The sequence below is a fragment of the Lithobates pipiens genome, unplaced genomic scaffold (genome assembly GCF_037356315.1).
Source record: "Lithobates pipiens isolate NorthernLeopardFrog02 unplaced genomic scaffold, aLitPip1_a1.2 Scaffold_18, whole genome shotgun sequence".
Taxonomy (NCBI): Eukaryota; Metazoa; Chordata; class Amphibia; order Anura; family Ranidae; genus Lithobates; species Lithobates pipiens.
Window position 1 is genome coordinate 165,086,946 of NW_027507758.1, and position 24,622 is coordinate 165,111,567.

At 42.7% G+C, this 24,622-nt stretch overlaps 1 protein-coding gene across 3 annotated transcripts in view; it reads right to left on the bottom strand.

Moving 5' to 3' along the window:
- The window catches only part of STXBP5 (syntaxin binding protein 5), a 641,864-nt gene that overhangs the window by 503,683 nt on the left and 113,559 nt on the right, over positions 1 to 24,622 (bottom strand). For all 3 annotated transcript variants that reach the window (XM_077486344.1, XM_077486342.1, XM_077486345.1), the window contains exon 3: positions 12,656 to 12,737. In XM_077486344.1, the coding sequence (XP_077342470.1) occupies positions 12,656 to 12,737 (82 nt within the window). The remainder of the gene's footprint in view (positions 1 to 12,655; positions 12,738 to 24,622) is intronic.

Here is a 24,622-nt window from a genome sequence, read left to right on the forward strand (position 1 = left end):
CATACAGTATTAAAACCTCTTAGGGTACATTTAGGATGTACCCATCTTTGTTCCCTTATTTGCCTTTTATCTCTTTCTATCCTAATTTCTTGTTTTTTTTCCCTATCCCTCTCTCTAGCAGTCTTTCTCCCCCTTTTTCATTTGTTCCTCCCCCTCTTTTCCTCTCCTTTCCATGTAGTCTCTATTTTTATTCCTTCTCTTACTCCTTGGTGGGGGGAAATGGGATGAGTGGCAGTGCTAGTGGGGGGGGGGAAATCAGTGGCAGTGCTGAGGGGAGTTCTGATCAGCCAACTTAGGTGCTCTTGATCAAGGTCATCTGCTGATCTGAGAACTATAGTGGGGACTTTTAATGGCAACTCTAATCACAGATAGCGTTACACTGTCTCGCAGCAGTGACACTTATGCCAAAATCAGGATATAGGGTCTCCTCCAGCCCCTCCCACTTCACATTCCTCACCAGTCAGCTGACCTCTAGTCTCTGCACCCCACCCATGTTGTGAACTGAATAGGCTGCTGCGAAGAGGCAGCATTATCTTACTGTAAAGGAAATTTTCCAGTAATCATACAGGTGACAGAGGAACAAAACCTGAACAAGTTATTAGAGCGGTTGTGCTGAAAAGCAATCATGTCTGGAGCTCTGCTTTAACTTGTTCTCGAAACCAAGTCTTTTTTTATTTTTTATTTAATTGTACAGTATTGCATACATCAGACATTGACCCTTTCACAACTAAAGCCAGTCCATACATGGATCGAAATTCAGCCTGTTCAGCAGGGACTGGCCAAGATTCGATTCATGTATGGGCAGGCTTATTGTCCCGATGGATCGACTTTGGTACAAACATAATTCGACTAGGATACTTAAATTTGCAATAAAACTGGATGGCCCCCATCTTTGTTTTTATATAGCCGTTCCCATGCCACAATCCACCTTGTTGCCAATTTTCTCCATTGACATATTTGGATTTTTCCATATTTGTAATATAATATTCTCCACAAAAAAAAAAAAAAAAAAAGAATCCAAACAATAAATGGATCCTTTTCAATGGCAGGTGAGCAGAACTGGAATTTCAAGTGCAAAGATCCTGCTACCAGGTGTTATCAAAATACAAAACTCTGATAAAAATTACCCCTTTGATGTGTCAAAAAAAGAAAAATTGGACAAAAACTAAAGCCCCATACACACTATCAGATTTTCTGCTGATGTTTTCCTTCAGATTTACCAAAACCATATAATATGAGGTCAAACCTTTCAATTTGTGTGCAATCAGGCAGGCCCTTGCACTACATGGTTTTGGTAAATCTGAAGACAAAAATCTGCAGAAAATCTGATAATGTGTATGGGGCTTTAGGCCCTTCCCACAAGAACTGGATTCGAAGCTCCATGTTAGACTATGGGCAGGCAGACATCCATCCACTTATCTACCGCCAAGTAATTTGAAAGAAAAAAAAAGTCTGCATTCATCAGTAGTGATGAATAGGATGCACGTCCATTGTCATCTGGCCGTTCATAGATACAACATGGGCATGGAAGGCATGTCTCCCTCCTCTGCTTTGCAGAAACCCTCATTTGAACTACGACTCACATAGTCCAATCTTAACAGATTTCTTTATAAGTGCACATTCGCACCTAAAACGTATTGAAATAATGGGCCAGAATTGCGCAATTCTGCCCACAATTATGGAATTGTAACAAAACACGCTTGCAGTTTCATTAACTTATTAGCACCCTACAGTATCTCACAAAAGTGAGTACACCCCTCACATTTTTGTAAATATTTTATTATATCTTTCCATGTGACGACACTGAAGAAATTACACTTTGCTACAATGTAAAGTAGTGAGCGTACAGCTTGTATAACAGGGTGAATTTTATGTCCCCTCAAAATAACATGCCATTAATGTCTAAACCGCTGGAAACAAAAGTGAGTACCTCCCTAAGTGAAAATGCAAAATTGGGCCCAAAGTGTCAATATTTTCCACCACCATTATTTTCCAGCACTGCCTTAACCCTCTTGGGCATGGAGTTCACTTGAGCATCACAGGTTGCCACTGGAGTGCTCTTCCACTCCTCCATGACAACATCACAGAGCTGGTAGATGTTAGAGACCTTGTGCTGAGACCTTGTGCTCCTCCACCTTCCATTTGAGGATACCCCACAGATGTTCAATAGGGTTTAGGTCTGGAGACATGCTTAATTAGTCCATCACCTTTACCCTCAGCTTCTTTAGCAAGGCAGTGGTCATCTTGGAGGTGTGTTTGGGGTCATTATGTTGGAATACTGCCCTGTGGCTCAGTCTCCGAAGGGAGTGGATCATGCTCTGCTTCAGTATGTCACAGTACATGTTGGCATTTAGGGTTCCCTCAATGAACTGCAGCTCCCCAGTTCCAGCAGCACACATGCAGCCATAGACCATGACACTCCCACCACCATGCTTGACTCTAGGTAAGACACACTTGTCTTTGTACACCTCACCTGGTTGTCACCACACACACACTTGACACCATCTGAACCAAATACGTTTATCTTGGTATTAGCAAACCACAGGACATGGTTCCAGTATTCCATGTCCTTAACCTGCTTGTCTTCAGCAAACGGTTTGCAGGCTTTCTTGTGCATCAACTTTAGAAGATGCTTCCTTCTGGGATGGCAGCCATGCAGACCAATTTGATGTAGTGTGCAGCATATGGTCTGAGCACTGACAGGCTGGCCTCCCCACCCCTTAAACCTCTGCAGCAATGCTGACAGCACTCATATGTCAATTTCCCAAAGACAACCTCTGGATATGACGCCAAGCACGTGCACTTCTTTGGTCAACCATGGAGAGGCCTGTTCTGTTAAATCGCTGTATGTCTTGGCCACCAAGCAGCAGCTCAGTTTCAGGGTCTTGGCAATCTTCTTATAATCTAGGCCATCTTTATGTAGAGTAACAATTCTTTCTTTTTTTCAGATCCTCAGAGAGTTCTTTGCCATGAGGTGCCATGTTGAACTACTGGTGACCAGTATGAAAGAGTGACAGCTATACCAAATTTAACACACCTGCTCCCCATTCACACCTGAGACCTTGTAACACTAACAAGTCACATGACACCACAGAGGCAAAAATGGCTAGTTGGGTCCAATTTGGACATTTTCAATTAGGGGTCTACTCACTTTTACTGCCAGCGTTTTAGACATTAATGGCTGTGTGATGAGTTATTTTTAGGAGACAGCAAATTTACACTGTTAAACAAGCTGTACACTCACTACTTTACATTGTAGCAAAGTGTAATTTCTTCAATGTTGTCACATGAAAAGATAAAATAATTACAAAAATGTGAGGGGTATACTCACCTTTTGTGAGATACTGTATATTGTGGTGCGATTTTGCTGCAGAATTGCATGTAAATCGTGAATGGGAATGTGTGTTCCTCCTTTGCAAAGTGTGAGTTAGACCTAATGTTTATGGTACAGGTTTTTTTTTTAACCACTTATCTACATTTATAAAGCAGCATGGTAGACAAGTAGTTAAAACAAGCTCACAGCAGCTGCTGCTGTGAGCTTGGTACTGGCTTTAAGAAATGGGGTTTCTGCTAAAAGTAATTGGTCGACTCTAGTGTAGCCAAGGGTGCAGCTATTCAAACATTTATATAGCTGCACTGGGGGTCCAACTTGCCACCAAATGTCTCTGTAAAGAATACCTTTCTCCTGCCAAGCCATCAGATATTAGCCTCCCTTGTGATTTATTTATTTTTTTACACTAAAAAGCACCCCCATCACCCCTGCCCATGTCCCTTCATATAAAAACGCAGCGTAGGGCGAACAACTGTATGTCAACATCAACTGCACCACACGTGATATTGTTGCGAACATCAGAGTAAGAACTAATTTTAGGGCCATAGTTTAGAATTAGCTCTAAACCAATGACCTGTAAGGGCTTTTAAAAAGTGCACCATGGATAATTTTGGGTACCGTATTTTCTTGCAGTTTTTAGGACTTCACACTTTTGGTATCCATTTACGTATGCAACCCCATCTTTAAAATTTTACAAATTAGTTAGATTGTGTTTGCACCAAACATTTTTAGTGTATTTTCCTATAAATATGTTTGATAAAGGACTGTGCAACATAAAGTGCAACCACCATGATTTTATTTTCTGCCTTCAGAAATTAGATTTTGGCAAGTTTAACAATTTCTAGCAAAAATAGCAGATTTTAACATGTGCAAAAAATGAAAAAAATGTCCCCATTAGGCAAGTGGTTAAGCGGTAGTGGAGTCTTAAAATAATAATAAAAAAAAAAAGAAAAGAAAGGTTCTAGCCCTGCTGAAAGCTAATTGTATAAGCTAGTATGCACCACACAATGGTGCAGGTTTAGGAAATATTCATTATCCCTACAGGTAAGCTTTATTATAAAAGCTTACCTGTAGGTAAAAGTGGCCAGCGTTTACTACCACTTTGAAAATAAATAGTTAGGTTAAAAATGAATTAGGACTTTGCTGTATTCCAAAATATGGGGTTTACAGGTGAGGACACAAGCTAGGATATTCATAGACCCCTGGGTTATAAGCTAGTATTTTCAGGTGAATGGACACTGGCAAAGCTTTGCTGGACTCTTAAACCCCCTCCGACCCCTTACCCCTTCTAGCATACCCCTAAAGCAAACCATAGACCAATCAATTTTTTTAGATCCATCTATGGACAGGCTGGTGGCACTGAAGTAGATCTAGCGATCAGTACAACCAGTCTGTCCATTTGGTACACATCACTGGCGGCAGCTATAACCGCCAGCAGTGATCACTGCACTCGGACAGCAGGGAAACCTCTGTCAAAAGCACACCATTAAGATGGCCATATATTAGATGAGATTTTCTTTTTCTTAATACCCTACTCCATTCGGCGACAGCTCAGGTTTTTCTTGGTAAGCAAAGCAGAGTAACTCTGGCACAATGGGGATGGTGGCCAGTGTAATGTACTGTACTTCTAGATATGAAATTTACAGGCAAATCAAATATATCCTACAGTACGGGACACGGATTTGGTATCCGTAGACTCTGGGACACCAATCAAAAATGGGTGGGCAGCAAGGCAAACAAACTTTGCCAACAGGTCCAACAATAAAGGCCAATGCACCAAGCTCCAAATGCTGCTGCAAGAACCTTGTGGCCGAAAGTTGAATCTAATTTGGAGAAGGTATGAACCAAGTGACAACCTTGCACTGCTGGACAACACAGGCTTGATGCTGGAATGCCCAGGAAAGACTCACTGATCTGGTGGAGTGAGCATGTAGGAGTGCCGGAGGTGGTTCTCAGAGTGTAAGCTCTTGAGATGTGCTGTCTTATGGACATGGAAATAGTAGATTTTGAAACAGGATGTCCTTTGTGAGGCAATGACAAGACAAGAGAATCTGTCTCAGAAGGCTTTTAGACAAAGTGCTAGTTCTGACAATGTCCAGGCCAATATTAGGAATCTTAGGGGTGCATACGAGCAAGACACTGACAGAAGGGCTTTCATCAACATGGACATTAGATACAACTTTAGGCAGAAAAGATTGTCTTGGGGAGCAAGACCATGCTGTTTTTGTGAGGCATCAGGAAGGGTTCTTTATAAGAGAGACAATAGTTCAGAGACATGTCTGACAGATGTCAAAGCCACTAAAAAGCTCACTATGCAGGAAAGATCATCCAAAGACTTCACTGATGGGGTCAAAGGGTAGTTTCTGCAGGGCAGGGAGAACCAAAATTAAGATCCCAAGAAGCACAGAATGATGCAAGTTATCTAATATGAGAAATCCTTTGAAAAAAAGGTTTTACTTGTAAAAAATGAAGCCAGAGGTTTTGGAACAAAATGGACACTGCCAAAACCTGTGCCTTAAAGAGAACTTAAAGCCAACATTTGGTTCAAGTCCTGGTCGTAGGAAGTCCAGAATGTGAGGCACAGAATCCTCTGGGATTGAAATGTTCACACCAGGCAAACAAGAATTTCCAGGTATGTTACTACATTTTTCTGGAAGTAGCTTTTCTAGCTTTCTGTAATGTGGGGATGACAGAATCAGAGACACCTCTGAAGCAGATTGGAACAGGAGCCACAGCCCCCCAGATAGGTATTGCCTGTCTTGAGGTGCATTAAGGTCTGTTTATTAGGTTCTCCTGGGTGAGTTTAATGCAACAGAAATCATAGGTTTCTTGCCATGCTTTATTTTGAAAAGCATAATTCATACTGTAAGGCCTCATGCACACTGCTGCTGGCGAACGGATATTTAGTAGCAGTTGGGCATTTTTTTCAACTGCTCCTGAAACTACATTATCTTATCAGTACACATACACAGGTTCGTTGATAGTCGTTTCTAGGCAGTTGCGTTTAGAGGCTTTTTTGGAACCCAAAAAATGTACTCAGAAGCTGTGTTTAGAGGCATTTCAAGCGGCTAAATGTGGCTAGATGTGGAAACTCGTGTTTAGCTGCGTTTCGTTTACAGGCGTTTTTCATTTTTGGCTATTTTGAAGAAAAAAAAATTCAAATTGCTTCTAGATGCAAATGCGGCTGAATGCAAAACACGGCATGTAAATGCAGCTAAACAGATGTTTTTAGAAGCTGATTTGTGGCTGTTAAAAAGTTAAATCATTCAGGAGAGGATGAACAATGTCCCAAAGCCTAAGAAATGAACTGGAATGTGGTCCAAGGAAATCAGATCAGGCTATATGGGTGCTTAAGGATCCTTAGTCCAAGCTACAAAACAGAGATAACGTGCTGTACCTGGAAGTCAATATCTGACACAGGAGCCTAAAGATGTCAGGATGAAGGGCCAATTGCCCTTGGTCCAGGAGGAGACAGCCAAGGTAATCCACCTACCACTCATGGGATGTGAACAGGAAAGAGGGATGAACAGTGTTTATCAGATTTACTGCCATTAAAACTGCATGATCCTGCTGCCTCTCTGGTGCATGATCTAGGCAAAAGCCTAGATCATCAATCATTGTCTGACTGTACCTTGATTGGGTGATCCTGAAGGAAGGGGGGGGGGGGGTGTTGAGTGATTTAGAGCTAGTTTTAATCAATCTGAGCTCCAGGATTCAGATAGGGAGCTTGACGTTCTTGGGTAACCATCTTTCTTGAACTGAGGGATTGCATCTTGCTTAGCTGGAGGGAGCAAAGCGTATGGCCAAAAATTAGGTATATGAGGCCCAGAAACTCAATCTCAACGAGGGAGGTCTTATTGATCTTAAGATCTGGAGCAGGAGAGCTAAAAATGGTGTCTTTGTCCAAAATAAGGCCTAAGCATTCTAGGTGAAGGGAAGTTTGAAGAGCAGATTTTTGAAAGTTGATTATCCATCCAAAAGGCACAAGGCATCTGAATAGTCCTTCAGACATTTGCGGATAGCTGAAAGGGAGCGGAGCCATTCAGAAGGTGGACCTTTAAGTACTGTGTTATCTGAATACCCAGAGTGTCCAAGAGGGCAGGAAGAGTTACAAGTACCTTTGTAAATGTGTCTAGAGAACAAGCCAAAGGGCAATGTGACAAATTAAGGTGAAGTGCCAATGAGGTGTTTATATTGGAATATGATTATAAGCATCTTGGATGTCTTCTTGTTTATAAGAGGCCATAACTGACCTTACAGGTTTTATTCAAAACCTTGGAATGAGACGATACTGGTTTAGAGATTTTTATTCCGAGAGGGGATGAATACCTCCCATTGAGTCTTGCCACTGTGAGCAGATCTAAACAGAATCCTTTGACCCTGTCCCACATAGCAAATAGAATGACCACTACCTGGAGCAAGAGATTGCTCAGAGAGGTCTGCAGCTCTCACTGCCACTGAGAAGATTTTGGATATTTGAGATAAGAAACCACGAGGGGGTAAAGTTTAACTCCATTTTGTGTGACTTTAAAACCACCGAATGACCCAGGGAAAAGTCAAACTGACATATCCTACTCTTAGGAATTTTAAGGGTGATTTAAGATTTATGTTCCAAGATTTGTGCTGAAAATGGATGGGGCTTTGGCTTTGAAGATAAAGCCTGAGGGGAATAATGGGGCACTTTTTTCTTTGTCCTACACCACCATCAATGAATCTTCAAGTGCCTCAACAAACCTACTTGTTCCTTCAAATGGCATGTGTGTGACATTTGCAAGCAGCTTCAGCTGTTCAGGCTTTTAGACACAGGATTCTACACAAAACAATAGAAATGAGAGTTGCTATGGAGAGCTGCCTCATGACTTGTTCTAGGGCATAAAAACACAAAAAAAAAAAAAAAAGTGTAGGGCAGAGAGGCATGGTCTTCAAGTGCTCCATCAAGGTTTAATTCTGGAAGACCTGCTGGTTGTTCACTGACCTAATCCAATTAGCTGTGGCCTAACATATTGCAGCAATAGCTAGTTGCAGAGCTGGGCCTGTTCAAGAGCCTTACAAGGTTAAGGTGTTTAAAGATCATGCTAACAGAAAACTTTAAAGTTTTTTTTTTTAAACCTCTGAAAAGGAAACAAGTTAACCACTTGCCGACCGCCTCGCGTAGGAGTGTGGCCGCAGATCGGCTACTGTGCTGGTTCACATACGGCACTTCCTGGTAGAGGGTGCAACAGCTGTGCTGTGCTTAGTCACAGCACAAGCCGATCAGCAGGTGCCAGCGAAAGATGGCCCGCCAGCAACAGCTGCTCGGCAAGGAGGAAGACAGGACAGAGCTCTGTCCTGTCAGAGGTATGTTCCAATTTTTGCTTCCTTGCAAAACAGGGAATAAAAACCGGCACATCCCTTAGTGAAAGGGCCTCACAGTACACACAAATATTGGTTAGGCACACGCTTAACCATTTGATATACTCACAAGCAAGCAGTACACCAACGGGTGCAATGTCAAAGGCAGTTAGCCAATCTCTACATGTTTCGTCTATGCAAGGGCATTCTCAGGGGATGTCGCTTGCATAGATGAAACATGTAGGGAGGGGCTAGCGGGTCTGACGTAATCACACCCGCTTTTGTACTGCAGTATGGCGTCAGAGCTTTGGTTACCCTAAGATGCTTGCGAGTACATGTGCTTGAAATAAATTGGCGTTTTTAGCAATATTACTCTATGGTCCTTTGTATTTTCTTTCGACTCTTACTGGAGAACTGTGCGTTCCAGAAAGCCAGCGGAGGACCTGGTAGGGGTGGAGGTGGTTATCATACAAAGTGTGATTCACATTTGGTGTATCTTTTATTAGTGATCTCTTATAATCTGGAGATCCTGGTTATCGGGTAAGGGAATTCATACAGACATGTCTGAGGTGGTTGGGACTAAGACACATGGATCTGTGGCATTTCATTTTCACACAAGTTTACATTGTCCCCTAGTGGAGCCCTGAAATATTCTCTCAAGACTGGACTTTATTTTCACACAGGATTGGTTATATTGGCCTCCTAGGGGAATTTCATTTCTGTATCATGGTTTGATTTTTATTGAATATAAAAATTTTTCCACTTTATTGGTGGTTTTAATTTCTGGATGCTGATATTTGTATCATTTTATTAATTTCTTTCATTGTGATTTTAATGGTCAGAGGTTTTCCGCTCTGTTTATTTTGAGTTTTTTTTACTCGCCCCCTGTTTTCTGAAGCTCAGAAATGTTGTGCAAAATGTGTGCATAGGGAGGCTGTAGAGTGCTATAAACAGGTAGAACTTGCAGGAAGATCCGTTTCAGCTTTATCAATTGTAGCTAGTCACTTCAGTGGCACAAGTAAGGTTTTACAGCCACTTTAAAGTGAAGGAACATCTAGGAGGCACAGTAAGATTTGTTGTACAAGAATAAACCTCAGAGCGGGATTATGTGGGTGATTGAAAACAGATACTGTATTTATGAAATATATTTATTACAAACAGATTTGAATAAAATTCCAGATAAAATATACAAATCACCAGAACAAGGATATCACATTGAATAAAGAAATTTGGTGTAAACATGAACTGGTAGTCCCACTTTTGTGTTAACACTTAATTGACACCAAATTTCTTTATGCAATGTGATATTGTTGTGATTTTTTGTATTTTCCGTTTGGAATTTTATTCAAATCTAAATATATAGGTTTTATAAAATACAGTATCTTTTTTCGCCCACATAATCCCACTGAGGTTTATTTTTATATTCCAATCAAGGAATGATGGTGATTACATGTATGGCCATGTGAGTCATTAACGTCAGCAAGATTTGTTGAAGACTGGAACAGCAGGGTTTACTACCAGACCACACCACTTTTTTTATAAACACTTTCCATTGGATAGAGTTTGGCAATGGCTCTGTGTGTGAAAGTCTTTTCAGGGTTAACTTATTCCATTTGTCAAACTGCGCATTCATTTTGCTCATGAAAGGGGAATGTCTTTAGATATGGCAGGTCTATCATTACCCAGTAGTAGAGTTTGTAAGACTTAAAATCCATATCTACCTTGGCAAGCATATTGCATGGAGTCATAACATCAGTTGCATGAGAGGCTGGGAGCTCCTTTAACACTGCTTCTGGATCCTCTTTATTCCCCTCAATTCCCCTTATTCCCCTCAATGTCAATGTCCCCTTATTCCCCTCAATGTCTGAGTCTTGTAGAAGCATTTCACTTTCCTACACCCTCAGAGATGGTGGCGGTTGAGAAGGGGTGTGGCACTTGTGTTATGAACCGTAAGGGCTGTATTAAAGCAGTTTGTTGCCTGAGAAAGTTTGACATTGCTGGAGAAAACCTGACTTGGCCCAGTAGGGTGCTTGTTACATGCCTGAGATAGAACTATAATGAGATGCAGAGACTGGTATTAAGATAGAGTGCTGCTCTGGTGTAAGGGGAAGCATCCTCACTCTGAGCGGTTTCAGTGTTTTGCAGGCAACTGTTTACCTGAACTTTTGCTTTTTTTTTCCTTGCACCTGATTTCTGACATCTGTGAGCATTATCGGGGTACTCACGGAAAATGGTGGTAGGGAAAACCCAGGGGTAGACTGCTCTTTTGGCAAAAGGGCGGTAGGGAGTGCCCCAGTGCCTTATAACAGGGTTCTAGGTGGAAATGGTGGTAAACATGCAACCTCTGGTATGATGCAATACCTAGTCATCCAACCAGAGCCTATGCTCCAAATGTTAGATTTTTAGGCTGCATTCTCAAAGTTGCGCATTTTTACTGTGATTTTGTACAGGTCACCAATGTAAATAGCAGAAAAACACCTGTAATCTGCCCCGAAGAAGCTTGTGTTCTTTGAGCTTAAAGCATTTTTCAGGCATTTTGCTTCAGTGACAAAACACACAGATGTGAACAGGTGCCATTGAAATGAATGGGATTTTGCTTGTTAAGCATTTATTGAGCTGAAACCGCTCAGGTGTGAATGCAGCCCGACAATTTTGAAAATTTTAAACACTGCATAAATATATATATATTTTTTAAATAATTCACAGTTTCCTGTTCAGAAAAAGTGAGGCTAGAATATTGGTCCAGTACAGGTTATGGTCTTACCCATCTGTCAGTGGTCCATAATCAGGGTTTAAGCTTCGTCCTTCATGGTGGGCATACATTGTTAGGGGTTCCCCAGGATTTGGGCTCTATAGGGATGGACCACAGCCCTAGTCCTGTACAATGTCCCCACAGAGTAGGACATTGTTAGAGACAAGCTGCTGAGGGCCCGAGACGGCCACTCCCTGCCACTCCACAGCTCAGCACTCCAGTGAGCTTGTGGGGTGGGGGGGGGCAGAGCGGAGAGCTGCTGATTGACAGTTAGCAGCTCTCTGGTCGGGGAGCCGAGAGAACCGAGCCATCAGCAGTGTTCGATTGCTTGGTTCTCAGTGCAGAGGCGTCGGTCCGATGCTGCATCCACCTACGTAAGTGATACTGGAAAAGGGAAAAAAAAAACCCACCAGACTTCTCTTAAAGCGGAGTTCCACCGACATGTACAAAAAAAAAAAAAAAAATCGAAAGGCATTTGTTAAAATTATCTTAATGCAATCACTATTCTAATCACCAATAGTGCCGCTATATTTGTTATTTTTTAAAACTAACAACATATTTGCCTGTCTTGCACGTTTTCATCTTGCTTGTGGGCATACGAAGCCCACAAGCATAAACTTTTGGGTTTTGGTGCTGCTGAACCAGCATGCACCGCCCGTTCTCGCACATGCACTGTAAGCTCATTTAGCAGTGCAGAAACTTCTCAGGGTTGCCATCACAACGGGCAGCAGAAGTACCCGCCCCGTTGTGATGGCAACCATGATAAGCCTATCAAATATCTGGATCCCAGCCCTCAGCGCTGCCTAGTGCCTCCTGGGAAATGATGACACATCTCCCAGGAGCACTAGCTAACACAGGCGCCGAAGGAAGCGATGTCAGGCGCCATAAAGAGGAAGGGAGCAGATTACAAGAGACCCCATAGCAAAAGCCCTGAACAAGTATGTAAAAAATATATATATTATTTTCCAGTTAATTAATGTAAAAGGTAATTTTGTGTGTGGAACTCTACTTTAAAAAGGTACCAGCCTATAACCTAGGGCCTAGGCCTTTGTTTTTTAGTGTAGGTTTAGGATACCAGTTTATCAATTATAAACAAACACAAATATAAGGAGTAAAGAGACATTGAACATCAGTGTAAAATGTACCATCATGCCCCTTCAAATGAAACAGAGCAGGGAGAGGACAAGAGGTGATGTATAAATCAGTGATGTCAGAGGAAAGATTAAAGTGATTGCACTAACCTCATTAATCAGAAACTGAAGCTGGATTACTGTACAACCACTGTCATGCTGGCAATAACACTCAACTCCAGGCCGCCCAAACCTGACATTATTATGTTAAGGAAATACGGTTTTATTTAAAATAAATAACAAATAATTTAAATGCATATACGACAACTGCAAGAACATAAGGGATGGAAAGGTGGAAAGTCGAGAGTTAGAAAAGTATTCATGGTTATGCTTAGCTAGAAGACACAATTTGTTCATTCATATAAAGCTGATTAGAACATGTCATAAGGAAAACAAATCACACTGCAACAGACAAAATAACTGTTAATCTATCACAAATTCAGTTTGTTTGAATTGACAACTGCCATTTCTGCACAATAATATCATGCAGCATTTTCAGTCTTGCCTGCTGGACTATAAAATTCCACCTATCCCCCATACCGAGCTGTACTACGCATGTATACATTGATTTCTTTCTAAGTAAAACAATGCTGCTGCCTTGGTTCCCAAGGGTCTTGGGAGTCCAGGTGGATATCAGTTATTTTGTCAATGTTTTACTACAGATAAACCATTTAAATCACAAACCAAAACAGGACTAAATTAACAAAAATTTAAATTGTGTAAATTGTACTTTTAAGTATTGCACCATCTACTTCATCTTAACTTGAAAAGCTAGGGAGTTGAAGCAGCTTAGGAAAAAAACTACACTTTACTAAAATCAATAATTTGGAGTACAGTACAGGCAAAGTATTCATACACCTTGGGTTACAGGTTTGTACCCTCAGGTGACTCGACACTGGCAACATTTGAAGAAACGACCCCCGGGTGCCCTACCCTATAAACCTACCCAACCTCCACGAGTTCTCAGTTTTGTAGCAGGCAATGCAGAGTAACCAGGAACGGAAGGGAGGGAGGCCTGTGTGCTGTACTCCTAGGTATAGAATTCACAGGCCACAAGTCAAAAAGTCCCTTCATCTTAATCATACAGCGCGGGATACTTGCAAGTATTTATAGACCTGGGGACATCCCCAAGCAATGAATGAGAAAGGTGGGCAACTACTAGGTAACAGAACTGTCACCAGGCCCTACAAAGTTCACCAGATCCAACTTCTTGATCTGGTAGAACTATCTAAGTGTGAAACGAAGACCTTGAGACAGTAAGCTCAAGCAAACAGATTTATCTAAATCATAATGTTGGACTTGGAAGCAGGGTGTCCTTTGTTAAGTACAGAGGACTGGAGGTAGACACAAATAAAAACAGGGTCTTGAGATAGATCTTGCCTGTTGGCAAAAGGCAAGGAATTGTCAGCTAGCAGTCCAATGTTGCAGAGCTAAACTGTTGAGCTCCAGGATGTTGGAGGAGCTCTGCTTTGACAGGTGACCATGCTTCCTGGACCATGAGGGACTAAAAAAAAAAAAAAAAAAAAAAAAAAAAAAAAAAAAAAAACTTTCTAGCCTGAAAGGCTAGCGTATTAGCACTTTCGATCAAGTTAGAGAGTGATCTGCATGACTAGAGAGAAGAATGGGTTGGTAAAAAAAAAAAAAGTGCATGTCTGTTCCACGTCAAAAAGAGGTTTGAGAGCTCTTGAATTGAATTGGGAAAAATGTTATAGCCTTGAAGGGGGTACCCGTAAGGCATAGGACTCTCATAAAGAACACAATTGTGGGAGGTCTTTGACCTCATTGCTTAATCACAGGCTCAGAATTTTTTTTTCTTGTAAAGGAAAAAAAAAAATTATATATATATATATATATATATATATATATATATATATTTATTAATGTGTCAAATCAAATACGGTTTCAGTCTTTTACAGTAATGGTTAGAAGCATACAGGGAGACTCATCTTTCCAGTCCCCAATGCCAGACTGTATACAACATCCAGGTTTTGCCTGCCAGAGGGTATACCCCTAAAAGGGGTCTTCATGGGCTGGGTTCTACGGGGATGGACCATTGCCCTGGACCTGTATAGCCCCCTGCGGCTGGCTAACATTGCACTAAGTGCCAAAGTGAGCACTTATGTCAGCTCCACTGCCTGAAGCAACATGACAGGCTGTCCCCACAGAGTAGTTTCTGGGAATGGCCCAAGATTTATGGAGTTTGCAATAATATAGATGCACCGCTTCTACTTGTAGCACTTGTAGGCAGTAGATGAATTTGAAGAAAGTGTTTTAGCCAAGAGGGATTTCTCTGTGAAGGAGGAAAAAGGTCCATAACCTTAAGACACTAGCAAAAAACAGAACTTGCAGAGCACCCAGGGGGAATATTTGACAGCTTTGCCAGTGTCCAATCACCCAAAAGGTATGAGTATATAACCCAGGCCTTTGAATACTTTGCTTGTGTCCTGTATGATTAAGATATAACATTATCTTCAAAAGTGCTGGGTTATTTTTTTGAGCAGGCCAGAACTGTTCCCATGTTTCCTGCAGTTTAGTCATGTTTTCAGACAAACATTTATCCAAAGGACACTGCAATGATTGTGTATAATATTTTCGCGTAAAAACATATTGCAGCGTAAGTCCCTTTAAACTTAAAAGGTTTATGTCAAAATAAAATATACCCTCTAAACTAAGCAATAAGCCATATTTTTAGTTCCTAAGAATTCTTTAGATTATTCATTGGGTGCATTATTTTAATGCAATACTTAAAAAAATGTTGTACTGTAAAATATGCAAAATATTACAGGTTTCCAATGTGACTTCTGTTTTAAAAAGGAAGGACAAAAAAAAAAAAATAAAAAAAAAATAAAAACACATTTAAAACCAAATTGTTTTCTTCAAGTAGTACTAAAAAAAAAAAAGTGTGTGATCCAGTATGCAGGCTGTGTCTGATGACAAGTCTTATTCTCATCTTTTCCAGGGTATGCTCCACTGCCTAAAGGACTACTTCAAGGTCAAGATACTGCAGCCAGCACGCACTACTTGAGTTTAGAGAAATAACAGCTCCAGAACAGGCATCCCCCAACATTTAACCCTTCCCGTTACCATCCATCTCCTCTGGTAAATCTGCCATTTGGAAATGTAATGATGCATTCCAAAGCTACCTTCTATAGTTCCAATTTAATTATGTAATGAGCATCTCTTCTAATAACCATCTTAGCAACTCATCCCTCAAAACATGCCATATATATTTGTATGGTCTGACATCTAACAATGTGCGTGAAATTTTTTTAATCTATAGTTGTGGATCTCCATAATTGCAAAGGAATGGTTTTGCCAAACTATCATAGTGTATTTAGGGAGTCACAATTCACGAGAGAAACCGGGACTAAAACACATAAGAAACTACAAAAAATAACATTTTTAATATAGAAGACTTTCAAGTTGTAAATGGTTAATTCCAGGCTCAGCTTTTGCCATTTGTGGCGTGTTAGATTTGCCTTTACTTTGTCTCAAAACACAAAAAATATTCTTAGGACAACTGACACTAACCGATGTCCCCGCTGGAAGATTGACCCTGTCACACCTAATGCAGTGGGATGCATTTTGGACAGCAGTCCAACTGCATAGACAATCCAAATTCAAGGTAATCCTATGGGCATAATTAACATTATTGAAATGCAGAAAAAAAAAGAAAAAAATAAAAAAGAAGAAGAAGAGCATGATGTATTTTTCCACATTGCAAAAACACAAGCAGACGCACTACAACACATCAAAGTGCACATAGAAGTCAAAGACGGGCGTAACCTCACGACAAATGCAGATAAAAAAAAAAAAACACGTCAGCACCATGCAAGGGCCCATTCACACCAGAAACTGCACATAACTGTGCTTTTGACTGCATTTTCACATGAATTTGAAGTCTGTTGAATGCGTTTTGCACTGCGATTACAGTACATTTTCTATACTTTTTTGGGCTTGGGTTAAAGCTTGGCGCTGTAAGGTGCGTTTGAAGCACGTTCCCCGCCTATGCAGTTGGAGCGCAGTTTGAAATGCATTCAACTGTGTTCAGTGTGAAGGGGCCCTTAATGCACATCAAATGCATGTATACATGCAAGGAAAAAACGTGCATTAGATAAATGGGCCCCAAGGGACAACTAGACTATAGCGAGTGGAAATTTCTCCAGCAGGGGACATAGGCAACAATGAAAAGCATGGCAAAGTTAACAATGACCTAAAATAAAAAAATAAAAAGTATAGATCTTTAAAGTAGACTGCAAACCAAACATGGAAACAGCCCTTATTCCGGGAATTAAACTGACATTTACATAGGGTTAAGATGAATACCTGAAATGTACTGAAACCAAAAAAAACTGAGTGCTGCTGTATATATAATTATTTCCACATGTAGCACAAACACCAGTTACAAAGATACAATAAAATCAAATACGGTAATTGTTGCACTGTGCCTTTAAAAAAATAAAATAAAAAAAATACAAAAACATTTGTGCTGTACCTTTGCATCATTAAATCAATGTGAAAAAAAAAAAAATCATATGGCCCAATTGTGCAAAAACAGTCAACCAAAACAAAAATCCACCACACATGTATGATCCCATTACCCTTAACATCTTTTGTTTATTCCCTCGCGAGATCCACCACTGTGCAACACTCAGCCTCTTACCAAAAAGGAAGACCCCAAAATCATAGGAGATCATATAGTGCTCTTGAATGCCTGCACATGCACCTCCATTCAGTATACACTATACTGTCAAAAGTACTGGAACGCCTGTCTAGGTCCGTACGGTTCCATATTGAGTTGGCCCATCCCTTGCAGCTATAACAGCTTCAACTCTTCTGGGAAGACTATTCGCAAGGTTAAGGAGTGCATCTGTGGGAATGTTTGACCATTCTTCCAAAAGCGCATTTGGGAGCTCAGGCACCGATGTTGGATGAGAAGGCCTGGCTCACAGTCTCCGCTCCAATTCATCTCAAAGGTGTTTTGTCGGGTTGAGGTCAGGAATCTGTGCAGGCCAGTCAAGTTCCTCCACCCTAAACTCACTCATCCATGTCTTCATGGACCTTGCTTTGTGCACTGGTGCACAGTCATGTTAGACCAGGAAGGGGTCATCCCCAAACTGTTCCCACAAAATTGGGAGCATGAAATTGTCCAAAATGTCTTGATATACTGACACCTTCAGAGTTCCCTTCACTGGAACCAAGGGGCCAAGCTCAACCCCTGAAAAAGAAACCCCCACACCATAATCCTCCCGCCATAAAATGATTAGAACTTGTTGATCTCCTTTCTATTGCCATTGCAGTTGAAATATTCCACCTCTAGGGGCGGTTATTGATGCTCAAAATTTATGTTTTTTTCCCCAATTTGGGACTTTGTATAGTCCTAAATTATAACAGTGATTTGTCTCATTGGATCACTCTACGGCATCTCCTGAACTTTGTCCTTCCAAGCCTGGCTGCCGATGTTTGATGTGACCTCACATCGGTACATTTGACCATAGCATAACCTTGCATTATAATTATATACACACACACACACACACACACACACACACACACACACGCATACATATACATATATATATATATATATATATATATATATATATATATATATATATACATACATATACATACATACACACATAACAAACGTGTTTTTACCCCCCTTGTGCCCCCACGCTGCTTTCACCCTGGCAACAAAGGTCTCCAGGATGGCAGACAAAGCGTCCATAGGCACTGCATTTTTTGCAGGGGAGCCGGTTGCAATAGCAGGGACTTCTGGGGAAGAAGCACCAGCCTCTGATGCCATACTGACCCTCACTCGCCTGACACAACTTAGGGACTTAAGGCAAGGTACACAAATCCCACTCTCCTAGCTGCTCACAGACTGAGGGGCCCCTCCCCAGGACTCACCACCCTGACCAAGTGCTGCGCTGTGCTGTCGCTGACCACTCTGGCCTGTATCAGCCACAAAGTGCTCAGAGTGAAAACCGTGCGTTCTGAGGTACACAGACCCAGCACTAGAGGTAAAAATGTTCTGAGGCTACAAGAAAATGGCCGCCGGCCGTCCTTAGCACAAAAATTACCAAGAAAATGGCCGCCAAACCTTCTATAAAATGGCCGACAGCCCATACACTGCATAAAACTACAGGAAAATGTCCGCGGCCTCAGCAAAATGGCGACGGCCTCTCCTGAGGTAAATTTACTCAGCACCTCACAGCGAAGAAAAAAGGGACAGAAAAGTAAAAACTGACCGCAACAGCCAGCGTAGGCCCCCGCCAAAGCCCAGAGCCCCCCCCCCCCCCCCGGCCTAGGTACATACACCGCCCCTCATGCCCAGACCCATAAGTTTGAGCAGTACGAAGTGGCATACTGTGACAGAGACAGCAGTAGCGCAGTCACACGAGTGCCCCAGAGCATATAGCTCACCGGCTGCCCCTAGAGCAGTAGGGGCATGTCGTGGCTGACCCAGCGTGTAGCTAGGATCTACTCACACTTGATAGCCAGGCTGGCGAGACTACAAGGATCTATATTATCCAGCCTGTCGCCCAGCTGGCTGTTGATTGTAGATCACAGGATCTACAGAAAAATTAAATTATAGAAAAAATAAAAAATAAATCCCAGGACCAATGGTCCCCTCAGGGAGCCAGGTCCTTCTACACTAGGCAGAAAAAAAACTGAGCTGCAGGAAGCAGGGTGAGGGGTTATAGCCAGAGGGATCACCCCCTGGGAGGTGCTGTGTAGTCTTGCTGTTTTTATACGTGTTACATGTTCTGCCTAGTCCTCTCCTGAAGGTGGCGTGATAGCCCTAAGGTCAAGAATTAAAAGGAGCTGTGTCCATCAATGAACGAAAGAGAAATATCATTTTTTTTAAATTTATATATATTTTTTCCCCCCCATTAGCCATGTGTCTTTACAGGATTCACGTTTTGTAGGACCCAGTACACGTGGTTTCACTACAATTAGGGAAAAACCCCTCTATTGATTTGGGGCATAGTCCTTATATAATAGAGCTATCTCCAGCCCAAAGCATATAGTGAAAAGATATACATTTCAAGCAGCTATGTGCGCAGGACAGTCGGAGGACTCCATGTGTAAGGGTCTTTTTTTAAATGAATGTGGATGATCTCATGTATGTGCAATTGAACAAGATGTAAGTTACCAGCACCTTTGGCCCTTTTTTGGCCATTCATTACAGGATGGATGTACTAACTTACTGTTGATTTGAATTTATAGATTATATATTTCCTGTTAACTCCTGGTAAAGGAGACAACATTCCTCTCTGAAACACTTTGGGTATAGGATTTTGTATATCTTGATTCTTCACTTTTCATGACCTTGTTCAATATTTCATGTATTTTTCTACAAATATTTTTTTTTTTATTGTCTTTTGGTAGTGCCTACAAAATCCCACCCCTAGGGGTTCTCTTTCTCATCATTTTTCATTGAATGTGGCAAACTTGAAATCTTACATTTTAGAATTCCTTTCTCAAGGAGTTTTGGAAGTGTTGGTTTGGCCCCCACAAAGCCCTGATTTCAACATAGAGTCTGCCCGGGATTACATGAAGACAGAAGGATTTGAGGCAGCCTATATCCACAGAAGATCTGTGGTTAATTCTCCAAGATCTGCATTTGGAAGAACCTACCTGCCAAGTTGCTTCAAAATCTGGGCACGTGTACCTAGAAGAAGTTATGCCGATTTGAAGCCAAAGGGTAGTTGCACCAAATATTAATTTGATTTAGACTTCTGTTCGCTCACCATATACACACACACACACACACACAAACACACACACACACACACAAACACACACAAACACACACAAACACACACACACAAACACACACACACACACACACACAAACACACACACACACACACAAACACACACAAACACACACACACACACAAACACACACACACACACAAACACACACACACACACAAACAAACACACACAAACAAACACACACAAACAAACACACACAAACAAACACACACAAACAAACACACACAAACAAACACACACAAACAAACACACACAAACAAACACACACTTAGCCTATTGGCTAGGATTATGCTTTTCTTTTTTTAAATAGATATTTGGCTTTTAAACACCTAATGTAATAGTCTTCCCTGCAGAGATTGACAAAAACAAAACTTCTAGGATTTGTAGATTAAGTAATAGCCTACAAATACTTGAAATTAAATTGCGAGATGATGTCTTTGGGACACATAAAAGAAGTTTCCTGGGGACAGAAAACTATTTTTTTCTTTGATGTTCATACACTATTTGCTTACCTATACACACAAACTGCAATGCACTCCCTCCGTGCACTAATTTAGGCACACAAAATAGTTTTTTTTTGTACTCACCGTAAAATCATTTTCTCTGTAGTTCACCGACTGACACAGCTCCTTTCTTAGACCATCGGGTTGTTACACCACCTTCAGGAGAGGACTAGGCAGAACACGTTAACATGTTATAACAAAACCAGAACTTTCTAGTTCCGCCCAAGGGGTAGTCCCTTAGGTAACAACCCCCCAGCCTGCCTCCTGCAGCTTCAGTATGTCAATAAGCAGTATAACTTAAAAATAGGAGGGGAGTGTGTCAGTCGGTGAACTACAGAGAAAAGGATTTTACAGTGAGTACAAAAAATCCTATTTTCTCCTACGTTCACCGACTGACACAGCTCCTTTCTTAGACCATCGTGACGTCCCCATGCAGTGCCAAAACGAGGGGTGGGAAACCGCATAAAACTTCACCCACAATGGCATGTGGGAACCAGTATAAAACTTCACCCACAAAAAAAAAAAAAAAAAAAAAAAAAAAACTGAGTGTGGGAACAGCAAAGAACTTTTTTCCCCACTAAAAGAGTGCTCCTCAATCTGGGAGTCACTGTCTTACAAACCACCTCAAAACTTGCGGTAAGAAATGAAACAGTGCATTTACCAAAGTACTAGGTACTGTGTTTTTCCACCAAAATAAATGATTTTTTCTTCTAGTGCAATTGCAAATTACACGGCCGCCTGCAAAACTTTGTGGCCAAACCAAGCATCAGCCAATGCACCGACATCTACCTTGTAGAATTTTGTACAGGTGTGGACAGATGACCAAGTCGCCGCTTTACACACTTGAGCGACAGACGCTTGATATCGGAAGGCCCAAGACGTTCCAATTTGCCCTGGTGGAATGGGGCGTGGCCGGAAAGGGGGGCACCTGCCCCTTCAAGGCGTAGGCCTGTACTACAATCTGTCTGATCCACCTGGAAATGGTGGCAAACGAGACCGCCATGCCTTTTTTCAGACCAGCCACCAAAACAAACAAGGAGTCTGACTTCCGAAAGGGAGCCATAGCAGACAAATACACCCTCAGAGCCCGGACCATGTCCAGGGAATGGAGGGCCACCTCTTTAGGATGTGCCGGTTTAGGACACAGATGGTAACACAATGTCTTCATTGATGTGGAACGCAGAAGCCACCTTCGACAGAAAAGAAGGTTGCGGACGCAACATCACTTTATCCTTTTGGATAACCAGATAGGGCGACTTGCAGCACAAGGCCGCCAGTTACGAAACCCTCCTGGCCGATGTAATGGCCACTAGAGGGATCTCTCTGATATTTTCAAATGGTAGTTTCTGAAGCGTCGATAACACCAGGTTCAGATCCCATGGGGGTAACGGTGGATGCATGGGTGGAACTACATGTCGGACCCCTTGAACAAAAGTGCTCACTAGAGAGCGAGATGCCAGGGGTCACTGAAAAAAAGCTGATATTTGTCCCTTAATGGTGCTTAAAGCCAATTTCTGGTCTACTCCTTGCTATAGAAACAGCAGGATCCTGGATATAGAAAAGGAGTGCGGACACCATCCTTTCTCCTCACACATGGAGATTTAGGCCTTCCAGGTACGATGATATCTTCCCGAGAAGAAGATTTCCATGCTCTCAGCATAGTTGGAATCACCGAGTCCGAAAGACCCAGGTTCCTCAACACCTGGCTCTCAATACCCATGTCGTTAAAACCAGCGATGGTAAAGCAGGATGGAGGATCTGATCTTGAGACAGCAGGTCCTCTTGTTACAGCAGTCGCCATGGAGCGTCCGCCACCAGGCGCAGTAGGTCTGCGTACCAGGGATGCTGGGGCTAATCTGGGACAATCAGAATTACTGGAATCCCCTCTGCCTCCACTCTGTGGAGCAGACGTAGTAACAGTTTCAGCAGAGGAAACGCATAGATCAGCTGGTACTGACCCCACGGAGCCACCAGCACGTCTCACGTGTCTGCCCAAGGATCTCTTGTGCTGAAAGCGAATCTCGGCACCTTCTGATTTAGACGGGAGGCCAGGAGATGGTATGGTGTGCCCCATCGCAGGCACAGTAGCCTGAACACCTCCGGATGCAACACCCATTCTCCTGGGTCCAGCATCTGGCGACTTAGGTAGTCTGCCTGCCAGTTCTCCACTCCCGGGATGTAAATGAACGATAGGGCCGTTACATGTCACTCTGCCCACTGAAGAATGTGAGCGACCTCCCGTGTGGCGGCCAAGCTTCTTGTTCCTCCTTATCGATTGACATATGCCACTGCCGTGGTGTTGTCTGACTGGATCCTGATCGGACGCCCTCAAAGACTTATTGACCATGTGCAGAGGCATAGCCTGATCGCTCGCAGCTCGAGCACATTGATTGACAACTTGGATTCCTCCTCCGACCAGAGGCCCTGGGTCGACTGAACTCCCATTACTCCACCTCAGCCGATTAGGCTGGCGTCCATTGTGATGACTGTCCAATGTAGCGGTAGGGACGACTTCTCAGACCGAAGTGCCAGGGACCTCAGCCACCAGAGTAGGGAGTCCCTGACTAACTGGCTCACCTGAATCCAGAGATAACAGAGATTTGTCCCATTTGGTCAAGATCTCCTTCTGTAAGACTCTGGTGTGAAACTGGGCATACGGTACTGCCTCAAAAAGGAGGCCACCATGAGCCCCAGGACTTGAATGCAGAAGCGTAGCGACGACCACCTGCGGATCATCAGCAGCTTGTCTGAAGGGAGAAAAACTCTCGCTTCCATGGAGTCCAGCAGCAAGCCTAGGTACTCCAAGTGCAATCACCGACTTTTTTAGGTTCAACAGCCACCCACATTCATGCAGGGTATGCATGGTGATCACCACATCCTCCTCTAATTCTGAGGCAGAAGATGCTCTCAGGAGGAGATCATCTAAGTAACCTACGATCACGATCCTGCGTTGTTGCAGCAACGCCAAAACAGGAGCCAATAGCTTGGTAAAGACTCGGGGGGTTATGCCAAGCCAAAGTGGAAAGCCACAAACTGGCAGTGGGTTTCCCCAACTGCAAATCGCAGACATTTGATTTCAAAGGCACATGAGTATGTGCAGGTACGCATCCTGGATGCCAAAGACGACAGGAAGTCCCCTTGATGGAGTGCAGTGCCTACTGAGCGAACTGATTCCATTCTGAACCTCTGTACTTTTACAAAGTAATTGAGGGCCTTTAGGTCCAAGACTGTAGTCCCCAAAAAGGAAGGGGTACGTCCAAACAGATTGGAGTAGAACCCCTGGAATCTTTCCGGCTCCGGAACATGTACTATCACCCTGCGACTCAGCAGGTCCCTTACCACCACCATCAGGGCCCCCCAGCGAGCCGGGAGTACGGGTATGCTGGGAGGAGAAGAAACTGTCTTTTAGCTGGAGGAAATCAGATCGCAGACCCATTGGTCGGACAGCCGAGAGGCCCACCGGCTGCAAACTCCCAAAGGCGACCCCCCACCCGTGTTGCGGGCGGGGGCAAACCTTCATGCGGTAGCACTTTTGCTCGCAGGCTTGCGGTTCCAGGGACGTTTTTGTCCTTCAGATGTCGTCCTGTTGGGCTGGGGACATTTAGCCGAAGCCCCGGGCAGATGAAAAAGCCGCTTGTGAGCAGAAAATGAGGGCCCCTTGCCTACGGTGTGGCTCCTTAGTCTTCCTGGCCTGTGACACAAGTGCGGATGCAAGTACTGGTCGCATTGCTGACCCCACAACCGTAAACAAGGAACGAGCCACGGCTTCGGGCTTCCTGTCCGT